The sequence below is a fragment of the Meles meles genome, chromosome 7, assembly GCF_922984935.1.
Source record: "Meles meles chromosome 7, mMelMel3.1 paternal haplotype, whole genome shotgun sequence".
Taxonomy (NCBI): Eukaryota; Metazoa; Chordata; class Mammalia; order Carnivora; family Mustelidae; genus Meles; species Meles meles.
In genome coordinates this window covers 4943322-4963018 of record NC_060072.1, presented here as the reverse complement: position 1 = coordinate 4963018, position 19697 = coordinate 4943322, and the positions used below count along the sequence as shown (strand labels likewise).

General features: G+C 57.3%; 1 protein-coding gene across 1 annotated transcript in view; it reads left to right on the top strand.

The window, feature by feature from the left end:
• The window catches only part of PARVB (parvin beta), a 93289-nt gene that overhangs the window by 40553 nt on the left and 33039 nt on the right, over nt 1-19697 (top strand). The window contains exons 2-3 of the mRNA XM_046012225.1: nt 3695-3784; nt 6541-6611. Coding sequence (XP_045868181.1) covers nt 3695-3784; nt 6541-6611 — 161 coding nt within the window. The remainder of the gene's footprint in view (nt 1-3694; nt 3785-6540; nt 6612-19697) is intronic.

The window sequence follows — 19697 nt, the reverse complement described above, 5'->3', positions numbered from 1 at the left end:
TCAGGTTTTATGTGGACAAGGGCATCCCTCTCCAAACAGTGGCGTGCACTCAGGAAATCGGTGGGTCCTCGGCCTCCTGGCACTGGGCCCCGTCCGTTTGAACGTCCACACCCATTGAGCACACCAGAGGCCGGCTCTCCCGGGCCAGCGGATCTTTCTCCGTGACTCAAGGCAGCCGGCATTTCACATCTTTGAAGTGTTGGGATTTCTGGCAAATGGACCAGTACATTGAAAACCAGAACATTCCAGGGATTAGCGGAGAGCCACTAAACTGGCAGAGTGGGGTCCTTGGGGAGAAGCCAGGGAGAGGAGCCTCTCCTTCCACACGTCAGACTGACCCTCAGAGGACAGTAATCAGATTTAGACAGAAAGGTCCTCAGGGACGGGGCCCGTGTTCTCTGGGGAACCCAGGCTGTGAGAAGTCGAGTCCCAAAGAACCCTCCGTGGTTCAGCATCGGCGTGGCTGCACGAGGAGCTTCCAGAGTCCGGGCTGTCTGATCTGTCACCCGTATGCTTTGCAGAGAGGCCCAAAGTCCCTTCTCCAGATTTTTGCCACCTTTCAAGGCTGCATTCAAATGCTGCCTCCTCCCGGAAGCCTTCCCTGGTTCTTCCCCGGGGTGCAAGAGAGCCACACCCTCCCCTTCTTCCCTCTTTCTTCTCTTTGTCCCTCTGTGGGAGCCTGTTTTCCCATCTCGGTTTCTCCCCTTCACAGAGGGTGGGCAGATGCCCACCAGGGTTTCCGAACCAGGAGCTGAGCACTCGTGGTCTCACTTAATTCTCAGAATTCCCTATAAGGCAGCTACTGCTGTTACCCCCGTGTTACAGATGGGAAAACTGAGGCTTGGCAAAGTGAAGGGACCCCTCTAGGCCACGTGCCCGTATGTGGTAAAGTTGGACTCACGCCCCCGGCTCTGTGGTCACCGACCTGGACTCATGACCGAGGGCCCTGTCCTTGCTTCCCTCCGAGCTTTGCACACAAGCTCCTTCGGAATGTGCGGTCTGTTGAGCCAGTGCCTGGGCGGTTCTGGGAGAGCATTTCTCGTTTATTAAGGTCAGGAAATCTCGGGTCCTGTTTAGTGTTATCTTTGATGTACAAGGGCGGAGTGGAAATTTCTGTTTCCATGTGACCCGGTTTCTGTGCTTTGAAAACGCTATTTCCTATCTCCCCGTGTCTTTGAGATCAGGCAGCAGGGCCCCCTGGGAGCATTTCTGCGTGTCCGCCCCTCCGCCCTCCTCCCCGCCGCTCCGGCCCACAGCCTGTGTCCTGGGGAGCGGAGGACCCGTGTGGCATCTTTCTGAGCCGAGTTACGGGCTCGTTGTCGTGGCTCACCTGCGCCACACCCTCCGCCTTTCCCTCTTTCCCAGGCGGTGAACGTGACCACACCCCGACCGCCTAGACTTGAAGGGACCCCCCTGGCCTGTCCGTCCCTCTGTGATGTCGGCCCACGAAGTGGGACTTAGGCCTTCGGGGTCTCCGCATACACCCCGCTCACTGGGCCAGGGATGTCCTCCCCGTGTGTCCGCGGCTTCCGTGCAAGATCCCCTTTCCCGCTTTCTTTTCTCTGCCTTCAGAAGCTTTTTGCGGCCTAAGATGCTGCTCGTAACGCATCACCTCGTGGAAGCAATGGCTGAGATGCGGCCGCTGGCCTGGGAGCTGGCCGCGCCCCCCCCACCCCGTGGGCATCTGCGGAGTGTGGCCGGGGGAGCGCAGTGGGGACACGTCTTAAAACCCCACTTGTGCCTCGCCACGCAGGAAGGTGCTGAGCGTTCATGCACGTGTCGTGCAGAGTTAAGCTAAGGGTTTGGGGACAGGAAGACGACTGTGCGTGTGGCTTGCTCCTGGGCCACGCCCCGGGGGTGTGCATGCGCGGGTGACCGCGGGGACGGCTTCCAGCTTGCAGGCTGGGATGCTGTTGGCAGAGGGTCTGCTTTTTCTTCTGTGTTTTTTTTTTTTTTTCTGTTGTTGTGGTAAAACATACATAACATAAAATGTATCATTTTAACCCCTCGTGGGCGGGTGCTTCCGGGGCATGAAGTCCACTCACAGGGTGGCGTGACCGCCCCCTCGTCTCCTGAAGCTCTTCGTTGTCCTGCGCTGAAACTCTGTCCGCGCGAACCTGAGCCCCCGCCGCCCCCCTCCCCACCCCCTGCCGCTGGACGGGATGTCTGAGGCTCTGTGACTTGGGTCCCTCACTGGGTCCCACCGTGACCGCTCCACACGGCGTGCTGCCCGCGAGGTCCCCCGTGTGGCAGCAGGTATCGGGATGACCGTCCCTTCCACGGCGAGCCGCGTTCTGTGCTGCGGGCGGGTCGCATCTCACGCCGTCACCCACCCGTCGGGGGGCTCTCGGGGGCGATGCGATGTGAGTCGTGCTGCTCGGGGACGGGGGGATGCAAGAGTTTACTTTGTAGAAAGCCTCGTCTCGGGGCCTTCCCTGGTGCGAGATGCGGGCTTCCTCACGCGGGGCGGAGGGGCCGGCCGGCCGCAGAGCCCGCTGGGGTCCTGGCTCTGGCCTGGAGACCTCACGTTCACCGTTTCGTCCTCCCGGGGGCCCTGAGGGGTGACTCAGGCTTGCTTGGGGTCACACCACTAGCAGAGTTGAGGGGAACTGGATCGCCTGCCTGCTTCAAAGCCATCAGGCCCTGTCCCCTTGGTTATTCTTCAGGCCCGGGACCGGCCGTGTGGACGGTTCACGGCGACTGTGGTATTGGAAGAGGAAAGAGGTTTCACGGGAGAGAACGGTTCACGGTAGAGAAGGCCTGGGCACCCCGCTGACCCGGGACCACCGACGGGGCAGCCAGTCCAGAGCTCTCAACCAGGACTGTCAGAAGCAGCAGGTGCCCCGGCCCCACCCGTTGACTTGGGTCCTGGGGCTGGAGGCTGGAGTCCCAGGAGTACAGGCGCTGGACGAAACGAGGACAGGGTGAGAGTCCCGGTGGTGCCCCCTGACGGATGTGACTCGAGGCGTTTTCCTGCGGGGCGATGGTCCTTTCTGCCCCTGGCATCCGTGCTGTGCCTCTGAGCCCTGTGATTACCGAGTGCTGCCCTCGCCCAACACACGTGCGCACACACACGCATACACACACACACACACACACAGGCTGGTGCTGTCCACACCGCAGGTCACGGGGCCTCCGGGTCAAGGCTTGTGAGATTCTGTTGCAGGCTCTGGTGTCCCAGTGCTGACCATGACCTGCTCTTGGGCTCTGCTCCCTTGAACCTGACCACTGACAACAGCATCACTTTAAATTCGGGGCTTGCCTGTGTCTGTGTTAGGTATGGCCTCCACCCCCAGGTCCCCTGGCTGAGGACACAGCTCTCCACGGAGTGGTAGTGGTGGGAGGGGGGTTCAGGCCCTCTCTCTGGGATTCCAACTTTGTCCATGTCAGCAGCCGTGGGCGGATCTGGAAGCATCCAGAAGCTTCTGTGTGTTAGCCCTGAATTCCAAAGGGCAGTGAAAACCGACTGGCCGGGCTTGGCAGGCACCGGGAGATACTTGGCGCCAGAGGGAGGAACTACAGAACGTGGCCTGGGTTCGGAGCCTTCGTGCGCGGACTCTTTCTGGGCGACGGGCCATTTAGGAATGCTTGTTAAACGCTTACAGAGCAGGAGTCGATCCTGCGTGTTTCTGCTGCCAACACGCGAGGCCCCGCTACTCCATTGACACTGACCCTCGTTTTCCTTTCTCGACAGTGAGCGACCTGCAGGAGGAAGGCAGACATGCCATCAACTCGCCGATGTGCCCCGCCTCGGCGGACGTCCACCCCGAAGACACGCTGTTAGGTACCGTGCGCTCTGCCAGGCCCCTGTGGTTACCCCGCTGAGCTCCCGCGGCTGGTGAGGCCGAGGACGTGCTCCAGGGCGATGGCCTGGTGACCAGACATCACGCCAGGGGGCATCCGAGAGTCTGGGCTCTTAGCTCAAGGTCTTGTTTAGAAAAGTAGGTAGGAGGGAAAACCCCGTCTTCCTTTGTAAGTTTCTGCCTGTCTGATTCCCCACGTCCATTGTGTTAGTCGTTACATCCGATGAGTCGGACAGATCCCGGGTTCAGCCCCGTTGAAAAGACGGTTTGTTACAGGTGCAGTTCCCGAGGTGGGGGCGGGCCAGCCTTGGGCAGGAGGCTGGAGGGAGGGGAGGGCGTGGCCTGTTTTTCTGCTGGGAGGGGCTGGGTGGGACAGGGTAGCTGGGTGTGGACTGGCTGGTTGGGATAATCTCCTTGGGCTCTGGGAGCTCTGCTGAGTAGCTGAGTCGGTGCGCTGGGCCGAGGGCGGGGAGAGTTGGAGGGGGGATTAGGGCAGGGGCCTGTGGTCTGGGAGCGTGAGAACCCCTGGAACACATGGCCGCTGGGGGTGGGCTCTGGGTTGGTTGGCCTGCACATCAAGGGCAGTCACAGCGGAATTGTTGACTGTCTTGGGAACTGGCCAACCCTGGGAGGGACAGTGTCTCCAGGTCCCCAGGCCCCGAGGTGTCAAAGAATTTAAAAATATAGGAAATAAGAAACATAGTTAATACATCCTAGTCTTGGCACAGCCAGAGCTGTCCCGAGGCCGTGGGCTTGCTGGGTGGGAGCCGGCAAGTGATGAAGGCCTCTGCACCCAGCTCCATGGGACCACATCACAGCCAGCGCTGATGAGGTGAGAGCATGGACGCAGTCTCTTAAAGTGTGTTTTGGGATCTGGTCGGTCTGAAAGGCGGTTGTGGAACATTCTGCTTATTTCCAAACCCTGGTTCAAAGGGAAGCCCCGGTTGGTCCCTCCCTTATGGTTTCCGCGACAAGGCCAGGCCAGCAAGAGCTTGTGGAGAAATGCAGACACAGGTTCAGCTTGGCAGACCTGAAGCCAAGTGCTGGGCGAGCTCCCTGAGATCCTGCTGGGGTCCACTGTGGCCCCTGTCTCTTCTTGGAAGAGGATGACTATTCACTGTTACCGCCGCTGAGTCTGGCTGAACTGCATGCTCCTGGGTGACCCTCTCTCGGGAAACTGGGGACTCGCTTGTGGGTCTGAGAATTAGCCAGACACAGACCAGGAGGCTTCACCTCGGCCCTCTGGATATCCGGCACCGGGTAATTCTTTACTGTTGGAAGCTGTCCTGTGTCTTGTAGGATTTGAGCATCCCCGACCCCTACCCACGAGATGCCACCAGCTGGGACAACTAAAAATGTCTCCAGACATGGCTACATGTCGCCTGGGGTGGGGGAAGGACACAGTGGCTCCTGTTGAGAACCTGGTTTAGACTAACAGGAGGTCTAAAAGGCTTATCCTAGACACATGGCAGGCTCTCATTTTGTTGATAATGCCTTGAACTTGCCTTTCCCTGGGCCCTAACCCTCCTTGTTTTGCCGTCTTTATAAACAACTGCTCTCGGGCAGAGGGAGCTGGTGTCGTTCAGTTTGTTCCATAAGATTCTGCTTATCCCTGAAGTCTGTGAGACCTTGAGAAGGACTGACCTGGTCAGCGCCTGGAACTGAGATCTGAAAGGTGAAGGGGACGTGCAGTGCAGGAAAAGGGTATCAGACAGGGAGCAACATGTGCCAAGGCCCTGTGGCAGGCAGTGGTGAGGTTTGCTGAGGAGCAAGGGAAGGCTGGAAGTGCCAGACAGTGGAGAGTGCCCGGGACAGCCGGGGAGGTGAGGCTGCAGCGGGCCCTGGAGGCCACTTGGAAGGTGCTGGCCTCGGTCCCAGGAGCACTGGGAGGCTGCAGGGGGCCCTGGAGGCCACTTGGAAGGTGCTGGCCTCGGTCCCAGGAGCACTGAGAGGCTGCCGAGGGCCTTAGCCGGGACATCACAAGGGACCCCCATGTGGGTTACCTGGAGCATGCCTCTCAAGCGTCAGATCTGCATGACTCCAAAAAGTTTTCCACTTTGTCAGGTTTTAAAATTTGCTGCTGTGAAGCCAGTCCTCTCAAAGCCATTCTGTTCCCGAGCTCCGTGGGCGCCTGCCTGGGCCCCCGGAGCCTGGTCCTCACCACCTGTGTGTCCTGTGGGCCCACCCCATGCTCGGGTCCCGAGGCCTCCCTCTCCCCATCCGCTGCGTGCCGTCCGCGGTGCCTCCCATGCCCTCCCCTGTGTGGGCACCGGCAGTTTCCCGGATGGTGTCGGACCGGCGGGGGGGCTTTCCCGGGCTCTTCCTCTCTACCACGCCAGCCCCGCTGGAGCAGCTCGCTGGGCCCCACCGTCCGTGGACCGAGGCCTGAACATGGAGGGAAAATGGGTAACAAATAAACAGAACAGGGATGAACACGTTTTACTGTGAACCGTCACCCACCCCCTCCTTTTTTGCTCTTTTTTCTGATTTTCTGGTGCGTGCTATTTTACGTAGTGCGGAGCTTTCTCGGTGCGTGTATTCACTAACAGCGGCTGCGGGAGCTTGTACCGCGGACCCATGCAGCCCGTGTGCGTGCTGTCCTCGCAGCGTGATCCCACCGAGAGAAGCCTGGCTTCTCTGCGCTCTGTCCCTCTCCCCCGCGTCGGGCAAGGGGAGTCGGCCGTCCCCCCAGCCCCACCGCGCCGGCTGGTGCTAACCGGACTCTCTTCCCCGGCAGAGGAGAACGAGGAGCGCACGATGATCGACCCCACCTCCAAGGATGACCCCAAGTTCAAGGAGCTGGTTAAGGTAAGGAACGCCTCGGTCTGCGCCTTCCTGCTGGGCTGCGATGAGGGGTCAGAGAAGCCATGACGGGAGGGCTGGGGGCCCCGTGGCTAATTCGGAGTGACAACGGCAGCTTTTGTCTCCTGAGCCTGGTTTCGGAGCCCTGGCTCCGCGGTGAGGCTTGACTGGTGGCGTCTATGCGTGTCTGAGTGCTGATGGCGGTTCTCATCATTCCGATCTAAACCACGGTGGGGCTTCAGAAGTTAATCCCCGCGATGGAGGAGCGAAGGCTCGGGTGCGGCTGCGTCCTCACCCGGTGGGACCCAGCTGGTGGCCGTGGAAAAGCTGTCACTTCTGCAGCCGGAGGCGGACGCAGGTGACCCCCGGGCTCTGAGGACGCTGTCTGTGACAGTCTGTGCCGCTGACATCGGCCATTAGAAGTGCTTTTCAAAATGTTTCTCCACCTTAGCCGGCGCTGCTGGATGCAAGGTGGCGGGGAACCATGTTCTCATGGGGGCTGACACAGGAACGGGAAAGCCTTTGCCAATTGTCTCCTGGTAAAAACTGACCTCATAAAGGCCCGTGTTAGGGCCCAGACAAAATGCTGGGGCTCCCTTGCTTTGCTCAGTCCACTGGTCACATTCTAACCTCTTCCCGAAACATCCGTGCAGACCCAGCGGGAGGGAACGTTGACTCCAGCGTCCAGGCCTTCCGTGGCCCAGTCGGGCGGACAGTTGGGATTCACGGCCACACACGCCTTTCGGCTTTCTCCTTCTTCAGCGTTGGAGCAAAGCTGGAGAGTTCACGAGCATCACTTCCCTGAAACACCCCAGGGGAGCTGGTGCCATCCTCATCTTCACGTGAGGACAGAGGGGAGAGCCCTCCCCCTGCCAAGTTACACCTGTTAGAGGCGTGTGCGGGCTGAATGGGTCTGGTCGTCTGGGACCTTGCTCGTTCAGCCACGGTTGAACACTGGGTGCCGTGCTGGGCCCCGGGCGTGCTGAGATGAGCGGATCGCCTTCTTCCTGTGTGGGGTCCGCTTCGTGCTCCTGTCGGATTCACCGGACCCGACTGGGCTCCGTTGTGCCGCCGTGACTTCTTCTTCTTCTTTTTTTTAAAAAGATTTTATTTATTTATTTGACAGAGAGAGATCACAAGTAGGCAGAGAGGCAGGCAGAGAGAGAGGAGGAAGCAGGCTCCCCACTAAGCAGAGAGCCCGATGTGGGACTCGATCCCAGGACCCGGGATCATGACCTGAGCCAAAGGCAGAGGCTTTAACCCACTGGGCCACCCAGGCGCCCCTACCACTATGACTTCTAAGCCAGCAGGGTGTTTTGGGCACTGTGGGGTGAGGGCTGGTCAGCTGCTTGTCCTTCAGCAGCCCACGCAGAGGGGACCACAGCATCTCTGCACCCACGGCCCCGTGCGACCTGTGTGGGCTGTGGCTCCCCGGCTCTTCCGGATTCTGGATTTGGCTGAAGGGCCATGCTGCAGAGGATGGGGTGCGCCGATTGGGGGGCTGGCAGCATGGGCAGGCCTGCAACTCAGCAGACACAGTCGGCTGGAGGACCGAAGTCACCGGAGCCAGAGAGCCTCTCCCTTGCTTCCCCGCTGGGTGGCCGGGAGGGCCCCGGCACCGCACTCAGGAGGCCGCATGGCTGAGCACGGGTGGGTTTTCTTCCCAAGTTGTGGTCAGCTCGGGGGTGCCCCTGCCTCACCTCCCTTCCCGCTCACTCTTGCTAGCTTGGGCTTGTCCCCCACCCCAGCAAGGGAGCGGCAGTGAGCTTGGCCCCGGGCGCTCTTGCTGGGGAGCCCAGGGGTGGTGGGCTGAGTCACGGCCCCCCAGGGTGTCCACGTGACTCTTATCACCTCCTTTGGCAGAAGGGACTCTGGGGACGTAATGCAGGGGTCTTGGTTTGGGAGATGACCCTGGGCCACTCCTCTTTGGGAAGCTGTCCCGCCGGCCTGCAGGACCTGTGCCAGGAGATGGACAGCTTCTGGAAGGTTCTGCCTGCCCCCAGACTGCAGGCAGCATCTCAAGGCAGGCCGGCGGCCTGTTTTTCACTTTATCGCGCCTTTTCCAAGTGAGCGTGAATACGGCAAGCAGGACGGCGGTGCCGGTTGGCCGCTGGGGATCGTTAGTCGCTGTGGTGCTGGGATGGAGGGGCGTGCGCGAGGTACTGGTTCTCACCGACTAGAGCGGGTGGGCGGCGGCTCCCGGGATGCGGGGCTGGGCTTCAGCTGCCCCTGGTTCCCTCGTGTTTGCCGTGTGCGTGGGTTACTGGCTAGGGGGCCCCGGGCGTGCCCCTGAGTCAGGGTCTGCTCCCATCAGCACCAGCTTCTCCTCGCGGGGGGCGTAGCCAGTCCCCAGGCCACAGTGGCCTGTGCCCGGGGGTGGGGGAGCCCAGCCCGTGTCACTTCCTGCCTCCCCTTTCGGCTCGTCGTGGAGCCTGTGCCCATGCAGGTGTGAGGGGCCAGAGGCCAGCCCCCAAGCCCTACCCTCACTTCTGACACTAGTTACAAGTTTGGGTCCCCAAATCGACCTGCAGGGTGGACACTAGACGGACTCGCAGAAGTCACCGAACACTGCCTCACTCGCTGTTCGGGTTCATCCCAGCGAAAGGACACAGGCGAAAATCAGCCGGGGGAGGGGGCACCCAGGGTGGGCCCAGGAGGGCACCGAATGTGGCATTTCCAAATGTCTTCTGCGGGCATCGCGGACAGCGTCACTTACCGGCAGGATAAGAGCGTTCCCTGAGCGTTGCTGGGGAAGGTCCCCGAGCCTCACGTCCAGAGTGTTCGCTGGGCTGCCAGCTCGTAGGCTTGACTGACTGCCCTGGGGACCAGCCTGTCTTCCACCTTCACCGGTGACGAATAGAGTGTGGCCCAAAGCCCCAGCCTAAGCCAGGTTGGTCCTTTTTGGCCAGCCCCAGGCTGCCATGCAACCACTCTGGCAGGATGCTCTGGGGGCCCTGAGGCACAGGCCAGCCTGCGCTCCGGGCAAGGTTAGGGTCTGCACCTGGCCTGTGCTCTTGTGGCCCCCAGCACGGAGGACGCTGCTCCACCTGTCCCTTTTCTCCTGATGTCCCCTCCAGAGACACGTTCTCCAGCCCGCTCCCGCCACAGCCCCTGCGCTCCACACCCCACCTCCGTGCCCTGACTTGTCCGTCCCATCCCCCACTTCCCTGGCCTGGAATGGTGCACTTCCTCGTCTCCTCCCTCTCCAGTGGAAGCCTCTGCGGGTGTCAGATTTCGCTCCCCGCTGACTCCGCAGGGTCCCGCACACAGGGTGCTGATTCCCACCGGCAGGAAGAGGAGTGAGAATGGCTGAGGGACAAGGCAGGTCTTTTCGGCCTACCCCAGACCTGCGGAGTTGGAATCTTGGGAAAGGGGCTCTGGGAGCCTGGGGCGAGGGTTGGGGCCCTTGTGAATTGGGTGCTGATGCAGGGGGTCCCAGGACCGCCCCCCCACCGAGAAAGGGGACTGTGAAGGGCCAGTCTTGGTGGTTCCAACAAAACACCTCCACGCACGTGACCTCCGTGGTTCTTACTGCTTTTCAGACCCGCTCTCTGCACCGTGGACTCTGCTTGTCCACGCTGCTACTGGTTTTTGCAGGGATTCTGCTCCAAAAGGGTGTTTTCAGTGGGGAGCGTGGGCCACATGCTGGCTGAGCTGGTCACGGGTGAGATCAGTTGACATTGGCCATGTCCCAGTCTGGGCACCTGAGGGGCCATCTCTGAAGCAGCACGGTCAGCTCCCTTATTTTCTTGCTCTGTTCCCAGTCATCTGTTCTTTTTCCCCTCTTGTCTCGGTCCCTGCCCTGTTTCCCTCTGTAGACTTAGCCCCGTGACCCCGCTGCCGCAGGACTGTCACCGTTTAAAATATTGTCAGCTGCCCTCTGCTTCCCAGGAAAAAAGCACCTTGGCTCAGTCCACACCAGGCATTACGAATGAGGCCGTTCATTCAGAAATTCTCTCTGAGGACCTGTTGTGCCTCCCGTGGTGTTAAGGGGTGAAGGGGCGAGGGGCGCTTGGAGTCTGGCTTCCTCGATTCAAATCCGGGCCCCGACGGAAGTGGGAAAAGCATGAGCACCGTGGCAGGTGCAGAGCTCGGAGCTGGAGCGCGGTTGGGGCGCCGTGGGCAGAGGGGCAGGGGCAGGTCTGATGTGGGAACTGGGCCGTGGGTGTGAGCGTCCTGCGGGTTCCAGAGCCTGGAAGACCTCCCCCACGGCCCTCCCCGCTGGCGTTCTGGGCCACGGGCCTTTTCTCTAGCATCCTCCAGAAGCTTTCTGGACCACCCAAGGCTGAGCAGCTCGTGCGGCCCCGGGTGGGTTGCAGTGTGTGGATGAGAAAGTTGATGGTTTTAATCATCCTGGAAAGACGGTGTGGCAGTCTCCTGCCTTCCAGAACCAAGGGCCCGAGGAAGAAGCCGGTGCGCTCATAAGCACGCTGGGCCAAGGCGAGCTGACCGTGTCGTTAACCGGGGCGCACGGTCCTCCCTGTGAGCGGATTTCACGTCTCATTTCTCAGTTTATTGGACAAGACTCTTCCTGGCTGTGCGGTGGTTTTCTTCCTTCCCGTGTCCCCGTGGAGAGAATCAGCTGCAGGAAAAATGATCCCCTGGGCAGAGGGCGGGGCGTTGGAGACGAGCCGCATGGAGATGCCCCAGCGCTGTGTCCTGGCGTTTGCACCCGGGTGGGGCCGGCCCCCCTCCTGCCACATCCCGGCCCGCATCCGTGGAGGAGACAGCCGGCGAGCCTGTTTGGAAGTGATTAAAACATAACTGTCATAGCTTTGGGGGAGACAGGCCGCAGATCCTGATTATCCTTTGGGGGAATGAGAGGACAAGTAATTTTTTATTCTGCTTAAGGCAAGCCTGTGAGAAACACGAGCCGAGGGCATCGTCAATGTAGGTCCTAGACGTTTGCCGGCAGGATGTGGGGTTCGCAAATGAGTACGTCTGAGAACTAGTGATTGGTATTATCTTGAAAACGCCTTGCGAGAACGGGATTAAGACAGGCGAGCGGGGGAGGAGGATGGGGGAGGAGGATGGCGGTGCTTTGCGGTATCTGGCGACAAGACTGCCTCTCCCCCGGGCGGGCGTGGCGGTGGATTGGGTGCCCGGTTGCTTTTGCTTCCCAGAGCTGACTGCCGTGGTCTGTTGTGGGGAATTGGATCTGCATCCCTTTGTGTCCTGTTCTGTGGTCGATCAGGTCAGCGACTGGATGGGATTTTTAAGATTCCTTGTCTTCGTAGCAGAAGTGGTGTCTCTCGTGTATTTGCCAGCAGGACCGAGCTTCGGGCGAGGCAGCCTCTGGCAGGGGATGTCTGTGTGCCCAAGAGACCGGCCTGGGTCTGTAAGCAGAGTTGTAGGTGGCTTGAGCCCCTTCTGTGCGACTGTGTGTCCCAAGCATAGCCGCTGGAGATATGTCACTGAGCAAAACGGAGGCCGACAGGCCAGCCGGGGAGACAGATTTGGGGAATGAGTGTTTGGCCCGAAGGCCATGAGTGAGTTGAAGGAGCCCCAAACAAGAAGCAGGGTGGCTCTCTCTCCCTCTGTTCTAGGCACCATGGTCAGGGAGGTGGCATTTGATCCGAGAGCTGCTTGTTGATACCTAGGGCAAGAATGTCACCGTGGAGGCAAGAGCAAATGCAAAGGTCCTGTGGTATGCATGTACCCAGCGTGTATAAGGATGAGCGAGGAGGGCGGTGTGGCAGGAGCCTAGCGAACAAGGAGGACAGTGGTCAGAGATAAGATCAGAGAGGGGGCTGGGTGTTGACTCCCCACAGGGTGGGGTCCAGCTCTTTCTAGTAACCGAGGGAGGACAAGATGGGCCTGGCTCCTCTGTCCTCCTGTATATATATACCCTTCCCGCACATGCCCTTCCCAGCAAGCCGCTGTGATGCCTCAACGGCCCCACGTGGGGCAGAGATGAGGTCATGTTTGTATCTCCCACACCGAGGGCCGTGCCTGGCATGTACTGGGTGCTGCTGGTTATGCTGAGTGATCAGAAAGGAGCTTCGAACACGCAGAGAGCTCCAGGGACGGTCGCACTAACACCTGTGTAGATCACGGTAGCCGTCTAGAGCCGGGCCGCCTCACGAGTCCTCAGACGGCCCTGCAGAAGCAGGTGGGAAGACCTGCCTTCCAGAGATGAATCAAATAACTGCTTTACTGAGCTAGTATCCATATAGTATCCACTCCAGGGGGACTGTCTCCTCCCTGAGTCATGCAACCATCGCCTCAATCAATTTAAGAAGGTTTTCATCACTCCCGAAAGAAACCCCACCCCCACCAACAGTTGGCCCCTGTTCCTTCCCCCTTCCTGTGCCGGCAGCCACTCCATCTCCATGGAATTATCCTGTCTCCGTAGACTTGCCGGTTCTGGATGTTTCCTATAAGGAGAACCGTACGGTATGTGGACTTTGGTGACCGGCTAATTTCACGTTTGGAAGTTTCATCCATGTTGTAACAGATGTCAGACCTTTATTCCTTTTTATGGCCAAGTAATATTCCCCTGTGTGGCTTGACCACACTGTGTTTACCCCTTCATCTGTTGATAGACCTTGGGTTGCTTCTGCCTTTTGGCTGTTTTGAACAGTGGATATTTTGAACATCCGTGTACGAGATTTTGCGTGGACTCGTGTTTTTGGTATTCTCTTTTGGTGCATGCCTGGGAGTGGGATGGCTGGGTCAGGTGATGATTCCGTGTTGAACCTTCAGAGAAACTACCACACTGTTCTGCCAAGGGCACCATTTTCCGTGCTGTCAGCAACATGGGGAACATTCCAGTTCCTCCACATCCTTGCCAACACTTTCTGTTGTTTGTCTTTTTAATACAGCTCCCCTCGTTGGTAGGAAATGGTATCTCACCAGGGCTTTGATTTGCATTTGCCTAATGGTTAGTGATGTTGACCATCGTTTCGTGTGTTGGGCATGCGTGTGCTTCTTTGGAGAGAAGTCTCTCCAGATCTTCTGTGCATTTTAAAATCGGCTGTCTTTTAGTACTTTACTCATTATGGATACAAACCCTTTCTCAGAGGATTTTGCAAGATTGTTCCCCATTCTGTGGACTATCTTTTTACTTTCTTGCACGTATCTTTTTTTTTTTTTAAAGATTTTATTCATCTATTTGAGAGAGAGAGAGCGCGCACAAGCCGGTGGGGCAGGGAGGAGAAGAGGGAGAGGGGGAAGCAGACTCCCTGCTGAGCAGGGAGCCCGATGAGGGGCTCGATCCCAGGACTCTGGGATCTGACCTGAGCCGAAGGCAGACACGTAGCTGAGCCGTGCACGCACTCCTTTGCTGGTATCTTTTGAAGGACAAAAGTTTTTAGTTTTAATTCGGTTTAGCCGTTGTTTCTTTTCTCATTTGTGCTTTAGGTGTCATAGCTATGAAATCTTCCTTAATCCAAGCTCATGAAAGTTTACTTCTGTAGTGTTCATTTTTAGACTGAGGTCTTTGACCCATTTCGAGTTGGTTTTGATTTTTGTGTGTGGTGTATTCTTTTTTTTTTTTAAGATTTTTTTTTTAAAGATTTTATTTATTCACTTGACAGAGATCACAAGTAGGCAGAGAGGTAGGCAGAGAGAGAGGAGGAAGCAGGCTCCCTGCTGAGCAGAGAGCCCGATGTGGGACTCGATCCCAGGACCCTGGGATCATGACCTGAGCGGAAGCAGAGGCTTTAACCCATTGAGCCACCCAGGCGCCCCTGTGTGTGGTGTATTCTTTTGCACGTGGACACCCAGTTGTCCCAGCACCATTTTCTGGATTGAATTAGCATCGTTACTGCTCTTGGTAGACTATAGTGGGAAGACTGTCGGTGGCCTCTCCATTGGATTCTCTTGGTCTCTGTGTCTGTCCTTACGCCAGCACCACGCATTTTTATTACCATAGCTTTTCGGTTTTGTTTGAAATCAGGAAGTATGAGTTCTCCAACTTTCTTCGTCTTCTTTGAGATTGTTTTGGCTATTTGGGAGCCCTTGGATTTCCATATGCGTTTTCGGATCTGCTTGTCAATTTCTGCAAAGACGCCATCTGGATAGTGATTTTTTTTTAAAGGGTATTTATTATTACTTTTTCCAGCTACCACCGCAGCATAGACTGCTGAAAACCCAGAAGACAAAAATCAAACAGAAGGCAGTGGTAATTTTCCTTTATTTGTGTCCCTTCAGGCTTTGTCGTCTGTGTATATAGCTTTTGCTACACAAGAATTGGAGTCATTCCAGAGTTAGTAAATGTCTAGGGGCCCTTTTGGATTAGTACCTTGGCAGAAACATCTGGAACTGGAATTGCTGGGTCATGCAGCACGCACAGGGGTAGGCATTGTTTGGCCTTCTTTTTAACAAAGACTCTGAGGACCAGAGCTGTTAAATGGCTCCAGGTCCCACGGTTAGAACTCGGGGTGGGTGGTTCTGGGCCTCCGGCGTGGGCCCCGGGGCCCTGCCGGTACATGCCGCACCCTGGGTTTTGTAGGCGGTGGTAGTGGTGCTTGCTTAGGAGGCTGATGCTTGAGCGGAGCGAATGCCCTTTGTATTAGTGTTCTGTTGACGCGTAACTAAGTATCAACTCATCTGCTTAAAGCAACATCTGCTGATCAGAGCATAGTTGAGCAGGTCAGAGGTGTGGCTGGGCTCTCTGCTCTGGGTGACACCCGGCGGAGTTCTTTTCTGGAGCTTCTGGGGAGGAGGCAGCTCTCTGCCCCTGGAGTCCTCTCCTCTCGAGGTGGGCCCTGCTGCCTTTGGAGCCAGCCACGGAGGCTCTCCCCTCTGCTTCCCCTCTCTCTGCTTGTGGTCTCTGACCTCTAAATGCAGATTCGGAGGGCTCGTGTGCTTGGGCAGTTCCACCTGGATGCTCTTTCTTTCTTGACGTCGGCTGGGCCCTATAATAGCCACGCCATGAGGTGCAAACCATCATCTTCACAGTCCCAGGGTTGATAGGGACCTGTGCCCAGCAGGCTGGGATCTTAGGGAGATCTTTGAGAATCCTGCCTACAAAATCGTTTTAAAGTTAGTAACCCAAAATTATAGACAACATAAGGAACGTTATTAGTAGTCACTTACCTGGCATTTATGACCCTTTATGGCTCGGGACTTTGCTGGGTGCTGGGGGGAGGCTAAGGTAGCAGGTCCTATCCCTGGCACTCATTTTTATCTCTTACGTTTCAATGACACACTTTGTAGAAAATCCGCACCAGTAAATCTCATCAGGTGGCCAGAACAGGCCCCCAGGGGAGGGGTGTGGGGGGCGTAGACGCAGGGGTCTCAGCTCTGTGGCTGGGGAGTGGGCTCAGGGTCCGGACGGTGGGTCAGACTTAGAGAGCCACAGTGGGGGTCATTCCAGGTCTCTTGGTCTCAGGGGAGAAGGAAGCATCCCTCCTCCTCTGTCCGGAGAAAGCGTGGTCTGTGGAACTGTGCCCTGGACCGGCAGCAGCGGTGCAGGGAAGAGGCGGTTCTCTGAGACTCCGGCCGGAGGGAGGCTCTAGCTCGGCTCCCGGGAGGCACCTGGCCTACCTGCCCTGCCCGCTGTGGGTTCGCCTTCTGAACGCCCCCCTCTTCCCTGAGACGTCAGGGCAGAGCTCTGCGCCTCCGTGGCCTCGAGTTGCCATCGTTCCCCTCGAGCTCCTCATTCATCTCTGCCCAACTCCCAGCTGGACTGGGTCGGGGACACCTCTGCCCCCCCACCGCTGGGCAGGAGGCAGGTGCTGGGTCACAGCCGGTGAGTGGAACACTGTCACTTGGTGCCTGTAATCTCTGTGAACTTGCTGATAAAAGGACCACGGTAGAGCCCTGGGGGAATAAGGGATTCTGCCGGGAGCAGGTTTGCTGGTGGCCATGGGAGACAAAGGGACAGGACAGGTCTTCCTGTGATGGCTGGCAGCTGTATAACCGGAGTCCTGGGAGGGTGGGTGATGGGGCCCGGATGGCTTAGCGGGTCTCTGCCTCCCTCTGTGGATGTCAGGGCAAGAGGGGGCAGACATCCTCCCGGCTCCAGATGCTCCCAGCTGCTGCTTCTAGACCTTTCTCTCCCTCCTTGGACTGTCTCCCCCTATCTGTTCTCCCCTTCCTCATTTGCCTGCAGACCATGGCACGGGTCTTCCTCTTGACCTTCTCGCACCATTCCCGAGACCTCGACACCCTGGAGATGTCCCACGCACCCGCCCAGCCGCTCCCTGTCTCTTTCCCTCTTCTGGTCCTCCACCCTGCTTCGCCTGCCCACTCCCAGGCCCACTTCTGACCCTCGCTCCTGCCCTACCCATGCCCTCCACTGTGTCTGGGTGTATCTCTGCTCAGATCACCTTCTCCAGGAAGTCCCCTGACCTCCTGGTCCCTGATGGCCACTGTGCCCCCCCATCTCCAAACCCTGACTTATTTTTTTTAATAGACTTTATTTTCTAAACAAGTTATAAATTTATAGAAAAATAGCTAGAGAGAGTACAGAGAGTTCCCATAAATCCACACCTGATTTCCCCTCTTAGTAACATTCTCTGATAGCGTGGCACATTTGTTCAGTATTAATACATTGCTGTTGACTAAAGTCCACATTTCCTTCGTTTTTTCCCACTGTCCTTTTTCCGGTCCAGGACCCCGTCCGGGATCCCACATGACAATTCATCATCGTGTCTCCTTGGTGCCTCTGGGCTCTGGCAGCTTCTTAGACTTTCCATGCGTATGATGACCTTGCCCATTTTGATGAGTGCTGACCTGGAATTTTGGAGAATGTCCCTCTCGGAGAATTTGTCTGGTGTTTTCCTCTGGATTAGAGGGGGGTCATCAGTTCAGGAGGAACCCCAGAGAGGTACGGTGCCCTTCTCATCCCATCGTATCAGGTCAGGGCACCTGCCATCAACAAGGCCGGTCACTCTTGGCGTTTGACCTTCACTGCTTGGCTGGGTGTCTCCTGTCAGCCTTCTCCACCGTACCCTGCCTTATTTTCTCTCTAACGTGGATCACAGTCTGAAAGTGTGTGTATTTGTCTCTTTTCATGTCGGATTCGAATGTCAGAACAGAGGCCTGTCTGTCTTGTTCAATGTTGTACATAGTGGATGCTCAGTAAATTGGTTTGTCAACTTGGTGGCTGCTTCTGGCTGGCAGTAAGCCCCGAGTGCTGGGGACGTTGCCACTGGTGCCATAGCTCGCACCCGCAGAGAGCTTCGGGTCCAGTGAGGGAGATCATGACATAAATGTGAACAGGGTCAGGGAAATGGTGCTTGGGTGTGGTGAGGGGTGTTGATGGGGCTCGTGGCCTGGACGGGATGGGGTGGTCAGAGAATGATAGGGACGTTTGAGACCTGAGGGATGAGCGAGAGCTGGCCAGGCGATGGGGGAGGGAGATGTGTTCCAGCTGGAAGGAATGGCATGTGCAAAGGTCCTGAGGCAGAGAGGAACCTGGGGTTTTTGAGAATAGCAAGGAGGCAGGATGTTCAGGTGGAAGTGGCCTTGGTTCAGGGAGGTGGTTTAGTCAAGGACGGTGAAAAGGAGAGGATAAAAAGTGGGCCCAGTTATGAGGTGGGCAGAAGTGGGGTGAGGGGTGAAGTCCAGGCGCCGGTGGATGGCGTTCTGTTTCTTTCCTAGAAAAGGAGCAGGTTTGGAGAGAGGTGAATTCTTTCAGAGATGCTTTTAGGGATCCCTGAACAGCAGGATCGCGGAGGTGAAGCTGCATAGTTAGGGGTTTCTGAATTGGGGGCTGCGTTGGAAGTTGCGGGAAGGCATGAGCTGGCCTTGGAAGAGGGAGAGCAAGAAGAAGAGTTGTCCAGGGCGAGGCTTCAGAGACGTGAACGCAGAGGTCACGGAAGACTCCCCAGGGGAACTGGCAGGGAAGGCGGAGAGGAGGACACAAGCTGGTCAAGCATGGTGTCCGTGGAGGAAGGTGCTGGAAGGCGGGAGGGGGGCGAGCTCCGGCTTCCAGACCCCCGGCCAGGCTCCCAACCCAGACGGCTGGCTCTGGGGAGGGAGCGGGAGGGAGCGGGCGGGGGACAGTGCGGGAGAACCGTCGCTGGCTTGTTTGCTGACCTTTCGGATGGCTTTGTCGAAACCAGAATGCCATAGAGCCGCTCACCTCTTTCTTTCTTCCTCCAGACCTGCGTTTAATTTATGTTCCCTTCCATTCTTTGTGGAATTGTGTGTCTGATTTAATATTTTTGAGTTAGTGGGAAAACAGAAGATGCCTCACAGAAATTTGCTTTGTGGCCTGTTTCGCAGGCTACATCTGTTTCAGAGGGTGACAGAGAACACGATATTCTGGACTCGTTCATCTTTGAGAGGGCAATAACGTCCCATTTCCAAGAGGTCATTGAGACCAATTAGGTGGTTTTATTAGTTTTGCCTGCACAGGAAGATCCTGCTCTGTTTTTGATTGAGTCTGTTCAGGCGTCCGTTTTCTTTTGTGGCTGAAGTGGGATTGGCCGAATGGAATCCCGTTTCTCCATAGATCTCTTCACAGCTGAAGCTGTCTTCTCTTATGAGACATCGTCACGGAGGAGAATGGAAACTTTGTCGAGAAAAGGCTCCAGCGGGAGGCTGGCCTAGAGAAGTGAGCGTGTGTCCACGTGGAAACCGGGACACCCACGTTCCGGGCAGCAGGACTCCCCAAAGCCACGAAAAGTGGCGCCAGGGCCGAAGCCCTCAGCTGTGACACGTGGACCCATGAAACGTGACGGATCCGTGCGCCGGGGTGTCATTCTGCCACGGGAGGGAATGAGTTCTGACCCGCACTTCAGAGTGCGTGAGCTCTGAAAACATCATGCCCAGTGAGAAGCCAGACGCAGAGGATCCCTTATTACATAAGATACAATTGATACGAAATTTATAGGAAATCCCATTGGTATGAAAGTGCAATTAACCCGAAAGATCCAGAATAGACTAATCCACAGACAGAGAGCAGAGTTGAGTGGTTGGAAGGAGGGCTCGGAGGGCCTGCTACGGGCTGTGGGTTTCTTTTGGGGGCGAGGACGTTGTTCTCAGTTGCTTGTGGTGATGGGTGCACGAGTCCGTGAAGACGAAATACCCCTGAATTGCACATTTTCAAAGGGTGGATGGTATAGGATGTGAATTCTATCTCAGTAGAGGGGTGGGAAGGAAGAGGGGCTCGGAGCTGTCAGTCACGGGCCGTCT